This window comes from Engystomops pustulosus, chromosome 8 (genome assembly GCF_040894005.1).
Source record: "Engystomops pustulosus chromosome 8, aEngPut4.maternal, whole genome shotgun sequence".
NCBI lineage: Eukaryota > Metazoa > Chordata > Amphibia > Anura > Leptodactylidae > Engystomops > Engystomops pustulosus.
In genome coordinates, this window is record NC_092418.1 from 97,709,630 (window position 1) to 97,734,700 (window position 25,071).

The following is a 25,071-nucleotide window of genomic DNA, read 5'->3' on the forward strand; positions in this document are numbered from 1 at the left end:
TAGCATTTATCTGTCCATGTGCATATGGTGAAAGATCATCTGAACCTCTGTAAATGTTAAACATTTTGTTTGTTTTAGTGGGGTTTTCACACATTTAATGGGGACAGTTTTCTATACCTTATGCATAGCACTGCACTAGATGTACCCCAGCACTGCACTAGGTGCACCCCAGCTCTGCACTAGGTGCACCCCAGCTCTGCACTAGGTGCACCCCAGCTCTGCACTAGGTGCACCCCAGCTCTGCACTAGGTGCACCCCAGCTCTGCACTAGGTGCACCCCAGCTCTGCACTAGGTGCACCCCAGCTCTGCACTAGGTGTACCCCAGCTCTGCACTAGGTGTACCCCAGCTCTGCACTAGGTGTACCCCAGCACTGCACTAGGTGTACCCCAGCTCTGCACTAGGTGTACCCCAGCTCTGCACTTATCCAGGTGGTGCTGACATTGCAGAGCTCAAACCTTCCTAATATGGGTGCGGACTTGCTCTGATAGAGACAAATTATCTGCCACTCCTACGTTTTATCTGCATTTGCTAAACAGTGGCCTCCGCTTTCACTTCTCTAGACGAATTTTTAGGGTTCTTGAAATTTGTTTTTTTTCCTTTAATATTTTTATCTGGAAATGCACTTCAATTGGGGAGTTCAAACATTTTCATCTCTGCTTTTCCGGTTTATGAGACAGATGTTCCAGCAAGGACACCATGTTGGTTTCGGGCATCAAACGAACTCGTGGGTTATAGGCCTTGAACTAATTTTTCACACCACTTGTTTGTTGCTAATTATAATTTCTTTATTTATATAGCGCACACAAATTATGCAGCGCTGCACAGAACTGCTAAATCGGTCCCTGTTCCCGGTGTATCAGGAGGAGTAGTAGTAGTAGGCAGATTTAAAAAGAGAGAGCGGGTGTGACCCCTTCCCCCTCCCCCCCCCCCCCCCCCCAAAAAAAAAAAAAAAAAAGAAAAAGGTTGCTCTCCTTATGCAACTGAAAGAGTCGATTATAATGTGACATTAAGGCATTGGCCTGGTGTTATCAGCCGGCAGCAGTGCAGATTTTGGATTCAATGAAGGTCAAGAACTGGTAGTGAGATGCAGAAACGGTTGTAACCACAAGTGTTTGATTGAAAGAGATTCCCTCCCCCCCCCCCCCCCCCCCCTCCCGAGAACATTAGATTATCGCATTGGTTGCATTGTTCGAAATGTTACTACTTTGGCAGTTCTGGTTGGTTGAACCATTGTACAATGACTGCCGAGCTTGGCCAACAGAAGTGGCCTCCGTATTATAGAGACGATTAGGGTCAAGGAGATGTCCAGTTGGACATCGATGTGTTTGGATTGATGAGATCATCTATCTACTGCTGATGTAGGTTGTCTAACTTTGCATTAACAGAAGACAATAGGGAAAATAATGATGGAACCTGTGGAATTTCAGTGTTTCTTACATTACTCTCTTCCCTTTAAAACATATACATGTATGGAGAAGCCAAGTGGAATAGTAGAGAGGGGACCTTTACTGGCAAACACAACATGACTGAACCCCCAGGACATGGAATAAAAAAAGCTCATGCAATAAAGGTGAAAACTGTGGCACTACTACCCTGTCTCCCCGAAAATATGACAGTGTCTTATATTAATTTTTGCTCCTTAAGAGGCACTAGGTCTTATTTTCAGGGGATGTCTTATTTGTCCATGAAGAAGAATTTACATTTATTGGTGAACAAAAAATCATCTTCTAAAACATCCTCATAGCTCTCCAAACACTGAATTATTGGAATATTTGGCCCTAACCTCTCATATTTAGCAATAGCACTTTCCTTAAATGACCACTTCATGTCCAGTAGTTGCTTGTATCTTATTGGTCCTGCAACAGTCAGTGATTTTATTCCGCAATTCTTCACCCATGTCACAACCTATTGCAGCATCTAAAAGATCTACTAATACTAATATACGGCTTGGGGGGGAGATGTAGCAATGGCTGCCACTAGGTCTTATTTTCAGGGGAGGCCTTATATTTCTAAGATTGAACAAAATTGTACTAGGTCTTACTTTCGGGGGATGTCTTATTTTAGGGGAAACAGGGTACTAGAACTACAACACAAACTGTTATAAATTTGGGTTAAAAAATTAAAATGATGCTCAACTCTCTTTTTCCAAAAAAGAAACGGTACTTTCCAACAAGTCACTCTTACCGCTCCACCATGCTCGGAAATTGATCCATCGATCCATTCACCAGCGGTAGTGAGGTCCACTCTGTCAGCATCTGTCCACTTTGTGTCTTGATATAAATTAGGACTTGTAGTAGTAGTGCCAACATATTTTTTACATTTTTTTTTTTTTTTTTTTTTCGTTCTGGGTTGAGTTTTAGCACCTATATAGTTATACGAAGCAAAGGGTGCGCCACCTGCAACCAATTTTTCACATCTGTTTATTTTAAGGACAGAACGCATTGGCAATACTTTTTTCTATGGTACATTGCCCACACCCATTGTTTTGTTTTGTTTTCGTTTGTTTTTGTCTGTCCAATTAAAAAGTAGAGAATGTCCTTGCCTGAACCGTTTTTTTTCACCGACCGCTCATGGCACAGAAGAAAACGAATCTGCTCAGTCTTGAGAATTCTTTACGTATTTCTCAGATATAATTGTCATATGAGACAAAATGGGATCAAAGAGAGTAAAGAGATTAGTGCAAGAAGCTGGGTTTTTTTTTTTTTTTAAAGTTTTTTTTAATCTTTCTTCTGCTGTTAATTCATGATAAGACGGATAACGACATAAGAATCTCTTGTTTGAGAAATAAACAGGGCCTGTTTCCTCTTATGTCCTGCGCTTTTTCATGATGACCCTCTTTCAATCCTGTAAAATGTAAAAAAAAGATGTATTAGTTATTGCTTGGTTTTTTGCCTTGCCATGCATTTAGCTGTAAGAGTGAAGAATTGACAAATTTATGCAAAGCGAAAACCGCGAGAAAATTATATATGAATTATTACCGTATATTCTCGAGTATAAACCGACCCGAGTATAAGCCGAGACCCCTAATTTCAACACAAAAAACTGGGAAAACCTATTGACTCGAGTATAAGCCGAGGGATGCATTGGTTAGAGCCTCCCAGTATATAGTCTGCCAGCCCCTGTAGCATACAGCCTGCCCAGCCCCCTGTAGCATACAGCCTGCCCAGCCCCCTGTAGCATACAGCCTGCCCAGCCCCCTGTAGCATACAGCCTGCCCAGCCCCCTGTAGCATACAGCCTGCCCAGCCCCCTGTAGCATACAGCCTGCCCAGCCCCTGTAGTAGGAAAAAAAATAACACTGTACTCATCTTTCCGACGTCCCCCATAGGTCCTCTTCTGTCTCAGACTGTCTCAGACAGAAGAGGACCTATGGGTGACGTCAGAAAGGTGAGTTTTGTCTTTATGGTTTTAGTTGACTCGAGTATAAGCCGAGTTAGGGTTTTTGAGCACAAATTTTGTGCTGAAAAACTAGGCTTATACTCGAGTATATAAGGTATATAGAAATACCATTCACATTCTAAGGGTAAAAAACATTGAAAGTAAAAAAATAAAAACACAAATATAAAAATATGTGTGTGTGTGTGTATATATGTATGTGTTTGTTTGTTTTTTTTGTTTTTTTTTTTATCACATCAATTTTTGGTGTCGTTCCCTATAACACTTATTCCAACAAAGTTGTTTTAGTGCATCAAAATCATTAAGTTGTTTTAGGTAAATCTCCTACTTTTTCTCTACTTTGTACAAGATAAATCTGTTTTATAGTTTGAATATATACAGAATCTTTATACTAAGCAATGTGATTCCAGAGACCTGTGTCTATAACACAAACTCCCCAAACCTGTTACGTGGTTATTGATCACATGCTGGTATGTGTAGTCTAGAAGCAACATTTATCTCCCTAAAATAGAAATGACTGACAGGTTATAGATTCCGTATAATAAATGTGACATTGTCACCATGGATGTCATTGCAGACACGGCAGCTGTTCACATGAAACATAATTGAATTGCTTTTGATGTATTTTTTGAGATATAATAAATGCAGAGGGGCAGGGCACTCCCTCACTTTGGACGACCATCTATAAACCATAAGCAACCATTTGCCTATTCTGGTTAAGGGCCAACAACGGCTGTTGAAGTCAATGGACACTGACTGATTTTGTAGTCCTATAATAATGGGTGGTGGTGGGAGAGGTGCAGGGTGTTGCAAATGGTCAAAAAAAACGAAGAGCTTACACTTGCTTTCACTGAATTCCCAACCCAATGCCTACTGCCCTCACCTCCTGGACAATAAGCACACATTAGATATCATCCAGGTACCACCATGGACAGATGTTAAATGTGCATTGACATTTGATTTGGCTCCATCTCACACTTATGGGTACTATTACCTTGAGCTTCCACTCTTCTTCTATGCAATCAGTGGACAAATTGAGGAAAGATGACATACAAAGATCACCTTAAGTCTTGAGAAGATCTTTCCATTGACCGTTTTTTAGACCATCCTATGATTGAATTCGGCCATTGCCTGATTACGCTAGGCCAGTGGTGGCTAACCTATGGCACGGGTGCCAGAGGTGGCACTCAAAGCCCTTTCTGTGGGCACTCAGGCCATCACCAGAGAGGACTCCAGCTATCTTCCTACAGTCCCAAACAGCCCAGGACTTGCTGTACACAGAGCTATTTTAAAGTGACAGTGCTACCTGGGACTACTGGAGGAGTGGGGAGGTGTGGACAGATCTGGATTATCATTCTATAGCTCCTACTCCGGCCCTGACAATTCTTCCTGTTTATGGGACCCTGCAGGGAAGCTACAATTGTCATCCAAATTTTTTCTAGCTTCTGTCCTCAGGGTGCTGATATGAATGAAAGCTGTGACTGAGCAGGGAGGATAAATCACAAATTAAATTTCTGTGTTGGCACTTAGTGATAAATAAGTGGGATTTGGTTGTAGTTTGGGCACTCGGTCTCTAAAAGGTTCGCCATCACTGCGCTGCGCTATGCTGTTAATTCCATCATGAGGTAATCAAACGTTCCATCATGAAAAGTTAGCTTGCCTTCAGAAGCTTCAAACTGGAGAAACCATCCTCAAATTCTTAAATTATTAATGCAGCTGCGGAAGGACTCCAGTTTTTTTTTTTTTTTACTTAAAACCTTCACGACCTACCAAACCAGACCCTCCTACTTACTCCAACCTTACTCATTTCCAATCTTAGGTACCCTACCTAAAGACCAAGGAATGTCCTCAAAATGACCATAACCTTCCTCCCAATGTAACCTGATTTTGACTGCCTCTAGGTTGTTTGAATACGTTCTACTCTTTGTACTTCCCTATTACATTTAAGTGTTGTAAGATTTAATTTGTTTAATTTTTTTTTTTTGTTCTGCATCCTGAAGCCGTGTATTTGTTGGCTAGTTTCATATGCGCTGTAACCCATTTGTTATGTTGTGTTTTTAAACTTAAAAGAATAGATTAAAAAATGAGTTACATTTTTGAATTTTCATGGCTATTTTTTATTTTTATTTTCCCTAAAGTAGGTTTTATGTAGTCACTAATCCCCTTTTTTTTTTTTTTTTTTTTCTCCGTTTAGCAACAAGAGCAAGACCCAACAAACCTGTATATATCCAACTTACCGTTATCGATGGATGAACAAGAGCTTGAAAATATGTTGAAGCCATTCGGACAGGTTATATCTACAAGGATACTCCGTGATTCCAGTGGTACAAGCCGTGGGGTTGGCTTTGCCAGGTGAGACCTCATGACTAGTGGCAGAGAAAAATGTAGAAATATATAAAAGTAGAAAATGACGGATGATATATATTTCAATATTCAGTTTATTGACGGTGCAATGTATTTGTTACAACCACATTATGAGAGATGTGTGACAGTTTTGCTTCGTATTTCACATTTTTTTGCTTCTACAACTTGATATTAGTTTTGCCTTCTCTTCCCTTTCAGGATGGAATCGACAGAGAAATGTGAAGCCGTCATCAATCATTTTAATGGAAAATTTATTAAGACACTTCCTGGTGTATCAGGTTTGTATTCTCCATCAATTATTCTACATTATTATAGATTCTAAGAGACGAACATGCAAAAAGCTGAACTAAACCGGATGAATTCATAGTCCATGTTTTGTTTTAATATGTGGCACTTGTCCCTTCCCCTTGCATAGGAACACGTGCTTGTAAAATGCATCAACTGAATGTGTTGCTATAGTAACAGACTACAAACAAATTCTATGAAGTCTGATCCCCCTCCCCCCTCCGATATATGAACATCTTTTAATTGACTAGAGAATGACTCCTAACTTCAGACTGGACAGAGTATGTGGTCGCAACCTACAAAAGCGTTGTATACAACCAAAGCTGTAGACCCAAAGAGTAGGATATATTTGCAAAGCTGCTTTGTGTTTTTCTAATGGTAGATAAATTGTTGCAAATAAGAACTTTTTAAGATCTTTAAATATTTGAGTCAAAATTTTAAAGATTTCAAAGAGAAGTCATCAGTTCATCCTCTGGTACCGGCCCATATAAACTAAAGCTGCAGAGGGTTCAAAAAAGAGCCAGCAAAATAAGGGGCATGGGGGGGGGGTCTCGGTTATTAGGAAATATTACAAGAATTATATTTATATAGTCTAGGAAAGAGCTGACTAAGACGGGACATCATTTATTTCAATTTTATAAATGCGCCATACAAAAAATACGGTGGGAAGTTGTTCCAGATTAAATTACATCAAGGGGGCGCTGTCTCCGTATGGAGAAAACAACAAGGTTTAACCTCCAGAGTCGACAATGCTTCTTTACTGTAAGATCTGTGTAATAGCTGAGCTCAGGAGCAGAGCACAACAGGGACAGCAGAGAGCTTCAAAAAAATGCCTTTTTACAGTAAAGTAACATTGATGGTTAAATGGTTAAATCGATATTATAGATTTGTATTGCATTACATCCCTTCCCCAGCCTATCCCTTTTCTTTCTTGGTTCAACTTGGATGGATATATGTCTAGTGTTTCAAAAGGAGGACATCCTAGCCTGAATACGCATATGTTCATCTCATATGTGACGTAGGACCATAGTCTTAGATATTTCATGATATAGAGCCAATTTAACGATAACTAAAATTTGGTACGAGGATAAATCAGATCATGTTTAGTTGATTATCAATGAACTGGTGAATGCGAATGTGCAGGCGACTTTGGCAAATTCGTAACATGTGGAACCTTTCCTCGAAGAGAGGAATTTGAGTGTTTACATTGCCAAGTTGATTTTGCACATTCTTCAAAGTGTTAACTCTATCATTTCGACTGATATACTTGAGCTTAAGCGAAGAGGTTACCCATCCCAGTCCAATTCGACACTGTACAAATGCTTTACGGGGCTTGTTGGGCTTCTAGAGGGTAGGAGTCTATGCACTGGGCATTCTTTCCTTTGTGAATTTTTGCAAAATCTTTTAGGATCAAACTTTATATCCAGAATTTATTGAGAGACTGTGAAGACCCCAGGCACCAAATAGGAAGTCATTTTCATATACCCTCTTGGGCCTCTCCAGATCTCCAGACCTGAACCTCTGATCACTGGAAAGAACTCGGCATGTCTCTTCATTCCACCAATCAGAGATTGGGGTTGGGAGATCCCTTCAGCAAATGGAGAGACTTTTACTGACTGCACCCACCCATGGGCAAAGAGGCCTTAGGGATGTTAGAGCGATGACTGGTTTGGGCTATTAAAGTACTATGATTGTTTTACATTTAAAGATTAACCATGTTCATGCCTTACATTAGCAGCTTACTGATTGCAGGGTGATTAGTGTAATACTTCATTTCACCTTCGGAGGCGCTGCAACTGAATAGAACACAATGGGGGTCATTTACTAAGGGCCTGAATCGCGTTTTGCCGTCGGTTTTCCTGAATATTATCGTTTTGCGCCGAATTGCCCCGGGTTTTTGGCACACACGATCGGATTGTGGTGCATCGGTGCCTGCATGCATGCGACGGAAATGGGGGGGGGTGTGGCCGTCGGAAAAACCGCCGTATTTTTAAAAAAAAAAAAAAGTGTCGCTTGACACGCACTTGCCTGCACCCAGGCTAGCTTGATGAACTTCAGTGAACTCCGACGGACTTCAGCGCAGCAGTGACACCTGGTGGACATCGGGCGCACTGCCTTTGTGAATCCCGGCCGGACCTGAATCAGCGTCAGAGAACCCGCCGCTGGATCGCGAATGGACCGGGTAAGTAAATCTGCCCCAATATCTTATAGAGTTCATCTCCTATGTTGTGACTGGGGAAAATTTTTCCAAATGGGATTAATGGATAATTCCCACTACACTCAATCAGATTATTATAATAAAATCCAAATCCGACATGTTAAAATAAAAAAATAAATTAAAAAAAAAAAAAATTCTCAATGGAACATGATTTTTTGTATGTTTGCACACCTTCCTCATGTCATTGACAAGGATATTTGTATCATGTGTTTCTCAGGTCTGTGAATCAGCAGGAAGAACGATGTAGAAATAAATTTAATTATATATGATTCACCACAGATACATCAATAGGCACACCTCCCAGACAGAGAGCCTGAGCTGCCAGTAATTATAGCCGGAGCCGGGGAAGGGGGAAGATTTATGAGCTACTCGCAAAAAAAGGATATGAAGCATCATTACATTACTCTTAGAATCACTATTGGCGTTACCCTGTCATACTGATAAGGGGTAATTTATATCGGAATTATCGCAGGACGACCTTTCATGTTTTAATACAGGTCGAGTATCTGCAGACACGCCTCTCGTGATGTGGAGATTCATATTTTAGGTGTGTTGGATATATAAAAGCTTTATAGAGTTGCTCTTATATCCTTTTGGTGTGGTGAAGCTGCTAATAATTGCACATAAAATTTTATACGTTTGAACTAGGCTTCCTATAATTGAAAGGTCATGAACCCTAAAGGGCCTTGTGCAATCTCAACAATCTCTTATCGTGATCACAAAGTGTCCCACAGCTTTGAGCTTTTTTTGTAGTGCAACTTGGTAGTAAGTATTTTGTTTCGCAGTGCCCCCCGAGGAAATGTAGAATGACACTGTTTCCATTGAAATGATAAAGTTTTCTAGGGAATGTAGAACATGACGGGTCCTCCACCACTCAAACTGGTCCCTTAGGCCTCTTGTACACAACTGTATGCCTTTTTTTGGTCCCGTTGTTGCGTCTTGTTTTCATCAGCCAAAATGGCTTGTGCGTCACTTGTATCTAACCAATAAGTGAGCTGTATCCACAAAAAGATATTGTGGTCTGGCCCCAAGTGACATGGTCTACTGGGCAACCCACCACAAAAATGGGCCACATGCAGTGGGCAACACTGTATGCAACCCATTCTTTCCTTTTTTTTTTTTTTTTGGTTCCCATAGACTACTATGGGGAGACCATGCTGTAAAACGTAAAATTATAGGACATGTTTTATTTTTGCATTGTGGACTCGTGGTCAGTCCACGGTGCAGGGAAAAATCCGGCTGTCCTATAGATAGTTTCACATATAAGTCAATAAGGCCGTGTTTTAAACTCAAAGTTGTGGTGTCCATTTCTGTGTCTAAAAAAAAAAAACAAAAACCTGTTGTGTGCACAAGGCCTTAAAATGTAATACAGACTAAGGTCACATTCACATGTCCGTCTGGGGGGCGTATATCCGGCCGGCATTATTTTTTATGGAGAGGGGAAGGGTCACCCCCTCCATCGTGCTGTTGTATGCCTGCACATACGTCCATGTGAATGTAGCCTTAGTCTGTCCCTTGCCACATTCAAGCCTAAGTGTATTGGAGTAGACACAGCCCTTGGCCAATGAATTTGTTTGGTCCAAATTTGGGATGGTGATTGTTTCTACTTCCAAAAACATAATCTTAGGGCCTATAGGTTCTTGGCTATGGGTCTGCCTTTCTTGTTGTATCCTATTGCCATAAAGATATTGTAAAAATGGATAATACTTAACTATAAAATAGTAAACCGATACCTGCCTAGAAAGACATCTGGTATGTATATGCAGTAATAACCTAAGACAATGAGATTCTAAATCGCAATTGACCTCCTTTATCCGATAATTGTTTTTGCACCGCCTCCCAATATCGGTAAATTGGAGCAGCTTTGTATTGGGCCGCAATCTAGTAATACACTCATATGCTACCCTGAAGACACAGTATTCATTCCCAGCTGCCCCTCTTGCCAATAAGAGCGGGCTCTGACTGAGCAGCCATTAGGAACGCATTGTTAATAAGATTGCAGTGGATTTTTTTTTTGTTTCCGTCGTATCTAGCAGAGCTTTAATTGTGAAGCTGTATCTGAGTCAGGATGTAGACGTCGTCTCTTCCAGGCCTTTGTTAGGAAATGAGCTTGCTCGAGGCTGCGGTACATTCACTGAGGATGAACGGAGAGGAGATAAAATGGAATAATAAGTCTGGTTGAGTTGCTATCTGCTCCCCCCGGTACACCGCTCAGCAGGTATACAGGGATCATTTCAGGAGCATTCTGTAGATGTCAGCTAAAGACTAGAGAACAGGGACGGCCGGGCGCAGGGCCGCAAGCTCCAAATTAGCCCCAAAGAGAACTGCAGTGCGTTATATGAAATAATCTTTATCACCGGCCCCCGTAACGTCAACAATTTCCGCCCACATTGCATTTTGCAAGATGAAGAATGGGTTAGATTTCACTTTTCACCCTTCATAATGAATAATGGATCACAGCTTGGTGCTGGATATTATGAGATTTATTTTTTTAGTTTTTTTTTTTTTTTTTTTTGCATATCAGTTGGCAAGACAAGTCCTAACATGATTACAGACTCTGGGAATTGACTGATGTGTTAATTGACTATGTAACAATTTTGAGTCTGATGTCAAGGGAAGCTTCTGCTAACTGACTGTAAACATCATTAAGTATGGTGACGGGCGGGCCGGCTGAATCCTACTGTCATAGTTGTATCCTTACCATGGGAGCCTCGAGGCACACAGTCCTTGGGAACCCAAACCACACATTGCTATGACATCTCCTTCAAAAAAAAAAAAAAAAATCACTCATTAAGACTTGTTTGTGTGAATGGCTCTTTAAGAAGTGCCTAGGCGAGCTCACTAACAACCTGTTAGAGATTTATATTCATATTTAAATCTCATAGGGTTTTGAAACCCGAAAGGTTTTTCCACCAAGTGATTGGCTCAGACCCAGATTGGGTTCTTATCGGATACTTATCAGTCTATATTTCCGACTAACAGGAAATGCCTCCTCGGCCAACCCCTGGTAGCAGCGTCTCTTGTAGGTTCCTGTAGTTGTAAATACTCAGGAAATGGAGACCGGGTAAGAGTCTGATCAGGATCTCTGAGGGTTTTAATTTATTGTAGAACCCACTCACACTCACTCGATAGAATTTTGTCATCAAAGACGTTAATCCATCAGATCTGGATATGAATATACACATACGTTGTTATTGAGCTAGCCTAGGCTAGAGTGGGCACTATGGTCTTAAAGGGGTTATCCGGGTTTAAAAAATTTCTTCTAGCCGGGCTGGGGAGGGCTATTTAAACACAATAAACATGTACTTACCTCCTCCGGTGCTGCCAATGTCCCACGCCGCGGCCCGTCTTCTCCGTGCGCCGGTTTCAGTACAAGGGCGCACAGGGAGCTTCCGGCCGGCCGGAAGCTCCCATGCGCACATCTCCCAGCGCTTACAACGCTGAGAGATAGGGACGGATGGGAGGAGCCGGCCACATCGCGGACCGGAAGCTCCCTGTGCGCGGCTACCGTGCCCCTGTAAACAAACAGGGGCACGGATCGAAGGAGGTAAGTACATGTTTATTATGTTTAACTAGCCCACCCCAGCCCGGCCATAAAATTTTTTTTAAACCCGGATAACCCCTTTAATGAGCCATTCGCACAAAGTACCAAAATCTGAGATCCGTAAACAGCATCTTGTTGATGGTTTATAAAAAGCAGATGTAAAAAAAAAAATCTAAAGAACTAAAGAATTGTGAAACCAGCAATAAAAGGTCATTAGTATATGGTAAAAGGAAGAGGGACAGATCCTATAGCGCTTCTTAGAGGCGGAACTTGAATTCAAAGAATAACTCCCGTGTAGACCATTAAAAATCGAAAAGGAAAAATTTAAAAAATCTTGCTTATATTTGAAAATGGCATAACTCTTTTTAATTATGGATTATTTAAATAAACAAAAACAAAAATCTCCTATCATGGCATGTTGTGCATATGATATATTTCCTTGTATTCACACCTATTCCTTTTGCAGTTGTCTGTGAGTAATAACATGGCAAAAAGTTACGCCTATGTCTAAAACTAGTACAGGATCTTTAAGTAGAGATGAGTGGACGCGCCCTGTGACCAGTCAGGGGGACACCTAGCTGCAAGTCTAGTTTATTCTTCTCATTTTTCTGAGAAGCTAGGAAAATGATCCAGCGCTCGTGGAATGGCTTGTACGTTAAAATCCTCAATCCTATATTAGTAGTAGTAAAATCCTTAACTAGCATGGTGGACAGAAGACCAATGCGTTTTGACCTTTAATCATGTCTACCGTGTGCCATATGGGGAAAATATAACGAGGGGGGTGACAATTCTCTAAAGCTACCAAATGACTTCTATCAAAGTAACCTGTGGATAGTCACATGTGGGGGAAGGGCTATGTCTTGCTATGCTGAGCAGTACAGATGAAGATATATCATCGATGGGTTATCTTTTACACTCCCGCTCCTGTTTTGCAGCTCCTACAGAAGCCCTGCTGTGCAAGTTTGCTGATGGAGGACAGAAGAAAAGACAGACCCAGAACAAATACGTCCAGAACGGAAGAGCCTGGCCGAGAGAGGGCGAGGTGAGACTTGTAAGTCTTTCCATAAAATTTAAGGGTGGGAGCATGAATGAGTAGCTTAAAACCATGACTCACACAAGACGACTTGGCTTGGAGCGAGCATGGCTTGGGTGTGTGACAGGCTGGTGCCCTTCTCTGTGCAGCTGCTAGCGCTGGGGATTTACTTGTGCTTCGCTTTCATGCTCATCCTTGACCTTTTCACATCAATGGCGGTACAAGTCTCCAAACCAGAACTCGATGGTCTGTCCTGCTCAGAGTCCTCTCGACAGGTTCACGCTTGTAGAATGAAGTGCAATACATCTATTTAATGTTACATTATCACAAATTCTGGATAGAAAATCATCTCTGTTCTTCAGCAATGTTGATGCATCTCTATTTTAAAGGGTCGAAATGATTGAATATTGGTTGGGGTGCAACACCCAGCATATCCAGATCCATATCCGGAAAAGATCAGCTCTTCTCCGAGATGGAAGCACAAACACTGCTGTTCTTGTTGTAGTGGCTGAACCAAGTCACTGCAGCTTAGCTCTTATTAAAATCAAGATCTTGTAGTAACCTAATCTGACCACTACATAGAGAACGGCACTCTGTGCTTGAAACAAATGATCTGTGGTGGCACATGGTGTAGTACGGCGGGCATATATGAACACCAGGGAGAGGAGGTGGTGCTGCTTGGCCCCGTCCCTCTCCATAGAGTAACATAGAGGCCGGTGACATGTTCCGTAGAAAGATAGGACATGTCCTATCTTTCTACAGGCTACGGAACGGTACGGTGCCGCATATCCGTATCTCTCCCGCAAGGCGTCATGAGGCCATTGCGGTGTATTGGGGACGTATATACGCCATATATACGCCCCCCTACGTTCATGTGAATGTAGCCTTATACCGGTGGATCAGCTGTAGAGATCAGCTCTCCTTTGATCGTGATCGTACAATAAACCGCTGGCTACATATATTTGAGAACATCTATTGTTAAACAGACGTCTTTTTTTACATCATTTATTCCTGTGTTTGTTGCAAGATGGTCAAATGAACCTGTTTCTTCTTCACAGGCTGGAATGACGCTGACCTATGATCCCACTGCTGCTATTCAAAATGGGTATGTCAGAAGGTGATTTTCCCAACTCTCAACTTTTTATTTCATGTTTGTTTTGTCCATATAGTAAAGTACTACATTCACAGTGTATTCGTATTCACTAGACAAAGTCGGAAATAAATACGGTCCCGCATCTGCTTTATATCACCAAGCCCCTTTTATATAAAGCCCCTCCCCCTTATCCCATATCAGAAATATTAATCTATGCTTAAAGGGTATTTAAAATTTTATTTTTATTAGAATTTATTTCTTTGATTACAATTGTGTTTAAAAAGCCTTTAGTGGTGGTTGAAGATTTTTCGTAGGAAAGTTGGTTCCACCTTCACTGCACTTGTAGGCTGATTTGAATATGCAGGAAACGATAATAATTATCTCTACTTTTATTTATTGTTATGTGGCCACAAAAATGTTTTCAATCCTTTTCAAGACTCTTAACACAACTACATACGCTATATTATATCTCTGAGCAGGCTCCGCGGGGGCGGTACATTATATAGATTTTCAAAGATCACCAATAAGAAAATCCCTGTCTCAGACACCGCCCCCTAGGAACTTGAACTGGATGCAACACTAGGCCTCACCTAGAGGGCTCCTTTATAATATTTAAAGCACTTTGATCATCCTTCTTTTGTACATTTTAATTTCTTAAGGAGTGACGCATTACTTTTATTTGAAATATTTTTATATTTTTTTTAATTACAGGTTCTATCCTCCGCCTTACAGCATTGCCACAAACAGGATGATTACCCAAACGTCCATCACCCCCTATATCGCATCTCCCGTCTCTACGTACCAGGTGAGCTGAGAGACTCCATGCGCTTCAATGTGATTGCTAATTTCTGCTGGGAAAACAAAGATCACTCTCATTAAGTCTGATGGGGCTGCAGGATTGAGTCCATTATCACTTAAATTGGTATAATTAAAGATTCGTGTCTTGTGCATTGTAGTCCTTCACTTTGATCTATTCCATGTCCCTGTTTCCTATTTCCAGAGGTATTTTTTGACCAATCTCTGACCCTCAGTGTTTTGGCTGACAGCCTCTTCCTGCGTATCGACAATTTTTCATTATTATTTTTAATAATAATTTAATAATACCGTATTTTCCGGGCCATTAGGCGCACCGAAATATCAGGCGCATATATGGAATTATTCCATATATAAGGCGCATCGGACTATAAGGCGCAGGGTGGCCGGGGGCGTGGCGGAGTTCCGGGGGCGTGGCAGAGCGGAGACGGAGCGACCGGAGAGGTGAGTGGGGAAGGGGGTCCTTTCAGGGGGGAGGATGGCAGCGGACCATACTTACATGGGTCCCCGCTACCGGAGACAGCAGATCTCCTGCGGGAACTGCAGACCGACGCGGCAGAAGTTGTTCGTGCCACGTGGTCTGCAGTTCCCGCTGGAGATCTGTTGTCTCCGGTAGCGGGGACCTATGTAAGTAGGGTCCGCTGCCCTGCGCCATACATAGGGCGCACCGGACTATAAGGCGCACTTTGGATTTCTAAGGAAATCCTAGGCTTTTATGTGCGCCTTATAGTTCGGAAAATACGGTAACCTTCATAGTAATCCTATAAACTTGTCCACAATAAGAGGATTTTATTCCTATTCATTTCTGACATATTCATGCATTTTGCTGCCTTGTATTACTAAGTTTATTTTGCTGCTGATACTCCAGTCACAATTTCACTATTTTTGCTAAATATCGGTCCTACATAATCGCCTGTTTCCACAGTTTCTCTGAAGCCAGATCTTAGATTTAAGGTTATACGCCAAATTGCAAGCAACTTTCATCATATTCTTCCTAAACAATTTTGCCACCACACAACCTGTGTAACTCCTTCACGTAGCTGGCTTTCCTGCTGAATTTAATATAAAAGAATGAAAGAATACACAAAAGGGTTTTTGTATGATATGGTGGGTGAATTATCTAGGCTGTAGCGAGTGTAGACCAACCCTGATGGCTGAAATGTCCACTTCCCAGCATTTGTGACTGTCTGGATAAGGGAGTAGAGAGACACATTAGTGGATTATAATATAGGAGGTTTTGGCGGCCGCCCAGGGCCCCTGAACACCTGATCTGAACACAATACTTGATACTACCATGTAGAGATAATAAAGAGAAAGACCTCAAGCTATGAAATCTTCAAGCTCTCAACACTTATGTATACAAGGCTCCCTCCTGGTACAAGGGACCTTTAAAGGACCTCCAAGGGTCCTTAAAATGCACAACAAAAAGTTGACAGAAGTGATCCTCCTCCTTCTCAAGTAGCTTGACTCTATAACCATATGAAGGAAGTAAATGACATTAAATAGCTTTGTAATGACCCACAGTTTTCACACCGCCCAAGTCCCACCTCCATCATGGTCTGTAAAGGGAGAAATCTGCACAGAAATCTCTGCTGCTGCATTGTAGCTAGTCAAGGCACAAACGCATACATATACCTCACATTAAAATGATTATCTGGATTTTGAAAGACATGGCTGCTCTCTTTAAAAAAAAAAAAAAAAAAAAAAAAAAAAAAAAAACAGCGCCACACCTGACCATGGTGTCTTCTGGTATTGCGGCTCAGCTGTAAAGAAATGAATGGAGCTTAGTTGCAATACCACAGACTACCCATGACCAGGAAAGGAGCATATTTTGAAAAATGGAGCTATGTTTTTGATCCTTCGGCTGACGCCTTCAAGCGTCTTCGAATGGAAGATTTCAACAACAAAAAAAGTTGGAGCATTTTACCTAAATATTTGAGGGAATGAATATTTCAGCCAGAACCTATAACCTGAAGAAACAACTGGGGAGGTGGAACCCATCACACAGAACGAGACATATCCATATGTGCATCCAAGCCTCCCCCCCCCCCCCCCTAGGGATCACACAATAATGACCTATCCTAATCACAGACTATCAGTCTGGATTCCTGGAAAGCCCCGTTTAGGAATTCCAGACAATCCATTATAGGTTACATTATGTGCAGCCAATCCAGCGATTTGATGTGAAGTGTCGATCTGATGACACAATCTTCTAAACTCTACAAAGATATGCAGAGCACGTCTTCCAGAAAACTGCATTTTCTTCAGAATTCCAAGAAGCTTCAGCAGACAATAGATGTGATTTGCGGATCTCTAAATTCAATCTCACAAAATACTGGAGAAAATATTCTTACACAAAAAAATAGTAACACTGTGAAAGCAGAGAGGGGCCTCCAAAAATTCCTTCTCGAGCCAAAACGAGAAACGTTTGTATCTGGTACGAAGACATTTCGTCCTGCCAGTTGTTGCGCTTTCAGAACTTTTTTTTTTTTTTTCTTTATAAATGAAAGCTTGAAATATTGTGCATATAAAATAGTGAAATTTAGAAAGAAAGAAAAATATATAGAAGTAATGCCTCCAAGCAAATTCTGGGCTTCAATAACCAGGCAGCTCATAAAACGGGAAACTCGTTATTCTCTCCGCTTGGCAGAGCCGAGTACATCGGGTTTTGCTCGCAGTCGCTTGGTTTGGCCGGGAATTCACGTGGTCGTAGCATGACTGAAGTATCTGGTTATGGACAATGGCAATTTATGATGTAGATGAAAAACTTCCAGAATATTTTGGGGATATACAAATTAAATTAAAATGTGGATTCAGGGATTGGCCACAGACGACCAGTTATATGTATATTTAGGGCTTCAGCCAGAATCCTTCTCATGAGACTGGGAGTTTGTCTGTGTCCTAAACTGGTGGAACTATTCTTTTGGCTAAAGTTTTTGTAGTATTTAGGCTACCTGCTATTTACCCTGGGACATCGACACCTAGAATTTAGTAATAGATTCATAACCAAAAGTATGAAAAACTGGTGGTTGCTTGTAGTTTTATATTGGTCATGGTGTTACTAGCAGTATGTAGCCTTTGCATCTGCTGGGCTGCCCCACTTAATGCATGCATGAGATTTGTGCAGTTTCCATTGAGTTCAGTTTCACCTGTATTCAATTTAAAGCACTGAGCTCCCCCTAGTGGTGTCTTCAAAGAAGCCAGTTGTATCACTGTGCTGGAAATGGGAGTTTTTGGGATAAGTGCAAAACCCTTAACCCTTAGAGCTCTGTGCTCCAGACTGTGACCACCCACAGAACAGTAGAGAGCCCAATGGCAACACAGACTGTTCGGGAATGGAGGGGTTTAAAGATGGGGGATGGGATGCGGTCCCCATACGGTCATGTGAATGGGGCCTTAATAATGCTAAAGAAGTCGTTCTAAGCCTCTTAAGAGACCTAAGGTGCAGTTCACACTACATAAAACTCCAGGGCAGATGACCTTTCCTTATGCACTACCAACAACTTTAACTTTTTTTCTGGTGTTGTTTTTGTCTGCCGTCCTAGTAACATCACTTTTTGTCTGTTATTATGACATGGATCCACATGTTGGAAACCCTCCGCTCTTTGCGTTCATTCTTTTTTCTGTATGTTTTTCCCATCCCTGCTTCAGAATCACAAAATGTTCTGTTTACCGTGTCTAGACACCGAGCAGACTCCATTCCTTCTGTTCCTCCTGCGCTATATGATCTCCAAAACAGATGGCGGAGCAGAAACAATGTATAGTGCGGCGTACATTAACACCAGGACTCCAGCGCTTCAACATTAAATATTTGCTACTATTATTGCCCATGAATTTTTATATATTTTTATAGAAATTTGACTTTTTTTGTTTTTGTAAGTTTATTAAATAAACATAATACATAATAATGCAATTCCATATTGGAGATTCCCCCAAATAGCCGGATCACCCACATACGACATTTTATATTTTAACACTGTTTAGAGACACTGGATTTACTATCCCTGCCTAAATTTAGACTAGACGGTCTTAAAATTGCACCAGATTTATCACTTGGATTGGTGCTGGATGATGAATTTGTTACACATTTAGTCCATTTAATCTGTGTTTATACCTCCTATAACTGGAATCCGCTTAAAGGGGATGTCCAACTCCGACACGTTCCTGCTTCATTGTTAGGATGACGAGAGAAGAAGCCGTCAAAGCCGTGGACTGAATGTAACCGTATGTCTTGTTGCTTTTTCTAGGTGCCAAGTCCCTCCTGGATGCAGCCTCAGCCATATATCATGCAGCATGCTGTAAGTTTTTTTTTAGAATTTTTTTTAAAGTGACAATAAAGTAATGATCCCATGTAACATAATAGCTGTAACAATGTATGTGTCTCAATGAGTTCTAATAATATCATTTAATTAGGGATCAGAGATTTAATGCTTGGATATGAATGATTCCTCTAAATCATAGATTATACTCTAGTCACATCCAGAGCTGCATTCAAAGAATTGTATCCCTACTTGGCATGCAGCATCTACTATATAGCATTACTTTAGCTTTATGCAGTGTGATGGCAATACAGCGAGGAGGACAGATGATTCGAGCGTAGGCTCCCTTACATCGGGCGCAGAGCTTAGTCCTGGATATTAGATACTATGTAATGAGGTGATGAACTGGCAGCGGGATCCCTTGTGACAGGTTCTCATTAAGGGCAGACGCAGGTGAAGAAGAATTCCCAGAATGCACCTGACGTAGGAAGGAAAACAATGGCACTGCCTCGCCCTTCACAATACTCAACATCTGACAAAGCCGTCCGCTGGCTGCGGAGCACACCGTAAATTAGGCGATTGTTTAATCTGCCCGGGATCTGTTATTTATACATGCGTCCCCTTTGTGGAGCGCAGGTTCCACACCTCTCTGAGTAAACATCATCTCCATATTTATTCATTTAGCCTCAGGACCAGTCATTCCTCACATCTGTTCTATTCGCTCACTAGAGCTAAACGATCTAAGATGGATTCTCTGGCAGACTATTAAAGGGCGACTCCTTTCCCTGAACAATGCGGGTGAGGAGGGGGTAGAAAGTTTCAGTTCAAAAGTAAAAAAATATATACCCCGTTTAGGGGGGGGTCGTCATCGGGGTAATTCTCTATCATGGCATATAGAAATCATAGAAAGACCAATATCACCTCTCTATGCACCTATAGGTCACCGGGTGGCTAAGCGGAGAGCTGCACTTTTGCCCCGTCAAGCACTTATCTTGGGTGCGGCAATGTCTTTGCATCATTTGCGGATTATGATACCCGCGGTTTTTGCTTTTGCAAAGCATATGGTCGCCCCAACCAAACACCAAGTTTAATTCTGCTCTGTAGATAGAAGTAACAATACCTCTGCAGCCCATTACTTCTCGTGTGTGTCGATACCTGACACATTTGTTTACAGCTGCCATATCAGAACCATTAAAAGGTCCTCCGAGCCGGACCCACTTCCTCTGCTTTTACCAATGATTTTATCAGTTTAGTTCTGAGACCAGACATAGACAGTAAGTGTTAAACCATTTTTCAAAAAGTAGATGGGTCGGGGCCCCTCTATTTTCATACTGCCCGGGGCCCATGTAATAAGAGACAACTATGAGGGGACATGATTAATTTATATAAATATATCAATGGTCCAAACTTTGGTGGAAAGTTGTTTGAGGTTAAATCAAATCAAAAGATAAGGGGAGCACTGTCTGCATCTGGAGAAAACCAGGTTTAATCACCAGAGGAGATAAGCCTTTTTTTACTGTGAGAACTGTCAATCTTTAGAATAGCCGAGCTCAGGCGCTGGTCACAGCAGGGACAGCAGAGAGCTTCAAGAAGGGTCTAGATGCCTTTTTACATCTAAATAACATTGATGGTTATGTTATATTGAATTGTTTCCCCTAAATCCCTTCCTCATCCAATCCCTTCCCTTCCTTGGTTGAGCTTGGTGGACAAGTGTCTATTTTTCAACCATATAAATTATGTAACTATTTGACCTGGCAGATGATAACATCAGAGCCCCCTTCACCCCCCCCCCCCCCCCTACTTCAGACAGAAGGCGTTCACTTATAGTGGAACTTCCAATACGAGACCAAATCTTTAGCTACTCGTATCTTCCTGCAAACTTTTTTCATCAGAATTCCCCTTTAACTAGTTCCTACAATCGTGTATAAAGACACAATGGTTGTGTGTGACGAGCTAACACTTGCATTTTACAAAATCACAACTTCTGCATCTGGATATTCCTTTGCATGAAAAAAATTCCCCCCTGCCCCCCTTCTCCCCCCCAAAAAAAATTAGTCGCTTCCTTTCATTCTAGACGCCAGCTTCACCTTGCATCACTAACCGCAAAACCAAGAGTTTGTTGATTTCCTTCTCGAGAGGAAGTCTTGAAGAACACAACACACAAGTATCTCGGGCCCCATTCTATAATTCTAATATCAATTTTTCTTTTCTATTTTGTGTTTCTTCTTTGGTGGAGTTACTGATTTGAATGACAAGTTTTGGTTTGCACCCTGCGGCTAATTAGCCTAAGCTTGTAACGAGTGATGCAAGAAATTCTCTTAAAGCGATAGGAAACAAACATTACAGCAATTCCCAGAACTGGTCTCCGTTATTCTGTCATATCTGTATCCGAAGACCGTGATGTCGTCAGAAGAGTATTCTGAAATCTATCGACCGGCTCCTCGCGACTAATGAGACGCAAACACTGACAAGTCACTCGCATGCAGCAGATGTATTGATGAGATAGATTGGGGGGTGGGGGGTGGACGAGCGCCTGGTGGAAAACTTTACTAGGAAGATTTTGAAAACTCTTTCTAAATTCTAGAAACTTTTACCGATATGCAGTGGGTACGGAAAGTATTCGGACCCCTTTAAATTTTTTCACCCTTGTTTCATTGCAGCCAATTGATAAGATTATTAATATTGCTCTTTAATGTACACTCTGCACCTCATCTTGACAGAATAAAACAGAAATTTGAGATATTTTTGCTAATTCATTAAACAAGAAAAACTGAAACATCACATGGTAACAAGTATTCAGATCCCTTTTAAGGATTATGGAGGCCACTGTGCTCTTGGGGACCTTGAGTGCTGCAGAAATTCTTTTGTAACCTTGGCCAGATCTGTGCCTTGCTACAATTCTGGCTCTGAGCCCCTTGAGCAGTTCCTTAGACCTCATGATTCTCATGTGCTTTGTGAGCTGTGAGATCTTATATAGACCGGTGTATGCCTTTCCTAGAAAAGTCCAATCAGTTTATTTAAACACAGCTGGACTCCAATGAAAGCATCTCAAGGAGGATCTGAAGGAAATGCACAGCATGTGAATTTAAATATGAGTGTCACAGCAAGGGGGCTGAATACTTATGGCCATGTGATTTTTCTTGTAATTTTAAGGGTTCTAAATACTTTCAGTATCCACTGTATTTGTTGATTTTTTTGGGTCTTCAGCTTTCATGCACTTTTATAGCAGTCTTCACCCTTCAATGGGAAACCACTTGTGTAGTGATGTGACTCCATTCTTGTAAAGTGCCATGGACCAAGTTTTTTGGATCCTTTTAAGCCAATGAGCTGAGGCTTAACCTGCTCTTGTTGGTTCTCCAAACACCATCATAGCCTTAACCTAGCTGTATAAAAGCATGCATTTAGCTCCCCCTAGTGGTTGCTGGACACGGTCAAAATAATATGATAGGAAATCTACCATTGGAAACCAGGGACCCTTACTCATAGATCCATTCACTGTGACTATTGTAATCTTCTTATATTTGTTATCGACTTAAAACATTATGCTAATGAGTCGGAAGAGGGCTCGCCATTTTTTATTTACTGCCTTCTAAGGTCCTGAAATGGCGTGAACAGATTTGCAAGGATTTCATGGGTGTGAAGGTTGGTGGGTGGTTTGGGTGGCCATGGGTCCCCTAGAAGGCTTGGACCCCAGGCTGCCTCCCATACTGCCTATGTTATAATCCACTACTGGATCTATTTTATCTAGCCACAACAGTTGCTTTTTCACTCTGTAATTTCTTATTTTGCGTGGTGTGATTCCTTGTAATTTTCTTGTGCAGGGGGCCGTGTTAACACCCTCCATGGACCATACCATGTCACTACAGCCGGCATCCATGATCAGTCCTCTGACCCAACAGATGAGTCATCTGTCACTAAGCAGCAGTGGAACAGTAAGTATCCTCCGAGTCCTCGGTACTTACAGTATGTGTTTATCTATAGGACAGTGCCCCCGGTGGCCACTTCTAAAAAGCTCAATTCCATGTGTCTGGCTTCCAGCTCTATCTACGCACTAATTCACTCGACACAGACGGCCTGTTTCTGAGCCCATGCTGGATCTGCTGCATATTTTAAGTTTGGGAGAAGAGGGATTTATGTGGCAAAAGGATCCATGAGCTCAGTTTCCAAAATAAGTCAGCTCGGAAATGATCAGAGCAGACGTTGTACCGTGCCTGCCGGTTTTATGACTTTTTTTTAATGCACGTTGAGAGAGGGAATCGGATAATAGGAGTCTAACTAAATTCCTCGTAACTTCCAAAATTAGACTCGCTCTCTAAGTGCCATCCAAAGCTTATCATTGCGATACCCCCTCCCCCATCTTCATGTGAATATCATCACGGCATCGGCAAGAGAAAAAAACCTGTTCGTTCTTAATAATAATAGAAATACAAAATTTCATCATTTTTGCTTTATTTTATTTTTATTTCTCTTTTATAATATCTGGCGTATAAATCAAATAATAAAAATCTGGCAATAAATTACAGCTACTCATTCCAGCCTGTAGGTGTCGCCACTTGTATAGTTATCTCATGCGCGGTATACGTAGGATAATATATTCATGGATGTTTTTGCATGCAGTGACACCTACAGGTTGAAGGAGGAATTAATAATCCTATAGAACTGTGAAACCCCTTTAAGGGTCACTGGTATTAATGAGAATTCTGATGTTTTTAGGTATTTATGACGCTATTTATTTTTGCCAAATTATGCACCAAAAAGTAATTTTTTCTCTCTCTATTTTTATTTTACAGTATATGCCCGCAACAACAGCTATGCAAGGAGCGTACATCCCACAATACACACACGTCCAGACAGCTGCAGTATCTGTCGAGGTCAGTATGGTAATTTGAGCTGTAGCAGTACAGGCCGTCCCCGGGTTACGTACAAGATAGGATCCATAGGTTTGTTCTTAAGTAGAATTTGTATGCAAGTCAGAACTGTATTTTTTTTTATAGTTGTAGCTCCAGACAATTTTTTATTTTGTGCCCCAGTGACAATTGGGGTTTCAAATTTTTTTGCTGTATTTGGAGCAAGTATTATGAATAAAGCTTCATTACAGACACCTTATAGCTGATCATTGGAGTCTGGGACTATAGTAACATCCAGAGATCTTCACCAGAGGTCACAGTGGGCAGAGCGGTCCGTCTGTAACTATGGGTTACTGTAAGTCGGGTGTCCTTAAGTAGGGGACCGCTTGTACTGTTATTGCTGTATTAACTGAAAGCGGATAAACTTAGTACCTATGTCCCACTAATTATTTGAACCCCCTAACACATGTGGATTGTTTTACATTATTCACTTTTCCCAACCAAAAAAATAACTTTTTTTTTTAAAACTTTTTGCAGGAGCCCAGTGGTCAGCAGCCGGTGACGGTAGAAACCTCTAGTGATCATTCTCAGTACACCTATCAACAAAACAAGTAACTCTAAGGTTAGGGAAGATGTTGTGTCATCCATTATGGGAACTGTTGTTCTAATGGTTTTTTTTTTTCTTATATAACGTGCCCTGTACAACAGTATAAGTTATAGTATACCTGATATGTGGATGAGACCAAATGGCAGGGAGGTTATGGTATTTCTTCCCTGTGTTGGAAATGATATTCCATAACATGAACCCTCCCCCTTTTAAAAGGGTAGTCCCAATTTTCATTAATATTCCCTATCTGCTGTATAGTGTATGACAGTCTGTGGGGGGCCCTACTGATTACAATAACGGACTGCTAGAGAGGTGGTCCTGTTTCTTACAAATTGATGGAGTGGATGATTGTGCTTCCACTCTCTTCAGTCTATGAATAGATTTGTGAAAACTCCTTTAAAGGGAACCTGTCACCACATTTACACATGTACAGCTAATGACAGGTTCCTACAGAGCCTAACTAACAGACACCCTTCTTTTAACTTGTATTTCCTGGCATCAAAGAAGGCTTGTCCTTCTCCACCAGCCACACCTATCTACTCCTGCCCATATCCCATGCCTCTTCTCAGCATGTCATGTGACCAGTAACATTACAGGTCCTTTAGCCACCT

General features: G+C 41.4%; 1 protein-coding gene across 5 annotated transcripts in view; it reads left to right on the forward strand.

Annotated features, from left to right (window-relative positions):
* Positions 1-25,071, forward strand: part of RBMS1 (RNA binding motif single stranded interacting protein 1) — a 220,215-nt gene that overhangs the window by 188,377 nt on the left and 6,767 nt on the right. For 2 of the 5 annotated variants that reach the window (XM_072121899.1, XM_072121904.1), the window contains exons 5-13: positions 5,592-5,749; positions 5,960-6,039; positions 12,744-12,859; positions 13,900-13,958; positions 14,646-14,739; positions 18,995-19,045; positions 22,828-22,938; positions 23,797-23,877; positions 24,391-24,475. In XM_072121899.1, the coding sequence (XP_071978000.1) occupies positions 5,592-5,749; positions 5,960-6,039; positions 12,744-12,859; positions 13,900-13,958; positions 14,646-14,739; positions 18,995-19,045; positions 22,828-22,938; positions 23,797-23,877; positions 24,391-24,468 (828 nt within the window). In that variant the 3' untranslated portion in view covers positions 24,469-24,475. The remainder of the gene's footprint in view (positions 1-5,591; positions 5,750-5,959; positions 6,040-12,743; positions 12,860-13,899; positions 13,959-14,645; positions 14,740-18,994; positions 19,046-22,827; positions 22,939-23,796; positions 23,878-24,390; positions 24,476-25,071) is intronic. The other 3 variants (XM_072121900.1, XM_072121902.1, XM_072121901.1) reach the window with 3 other exon arrangements.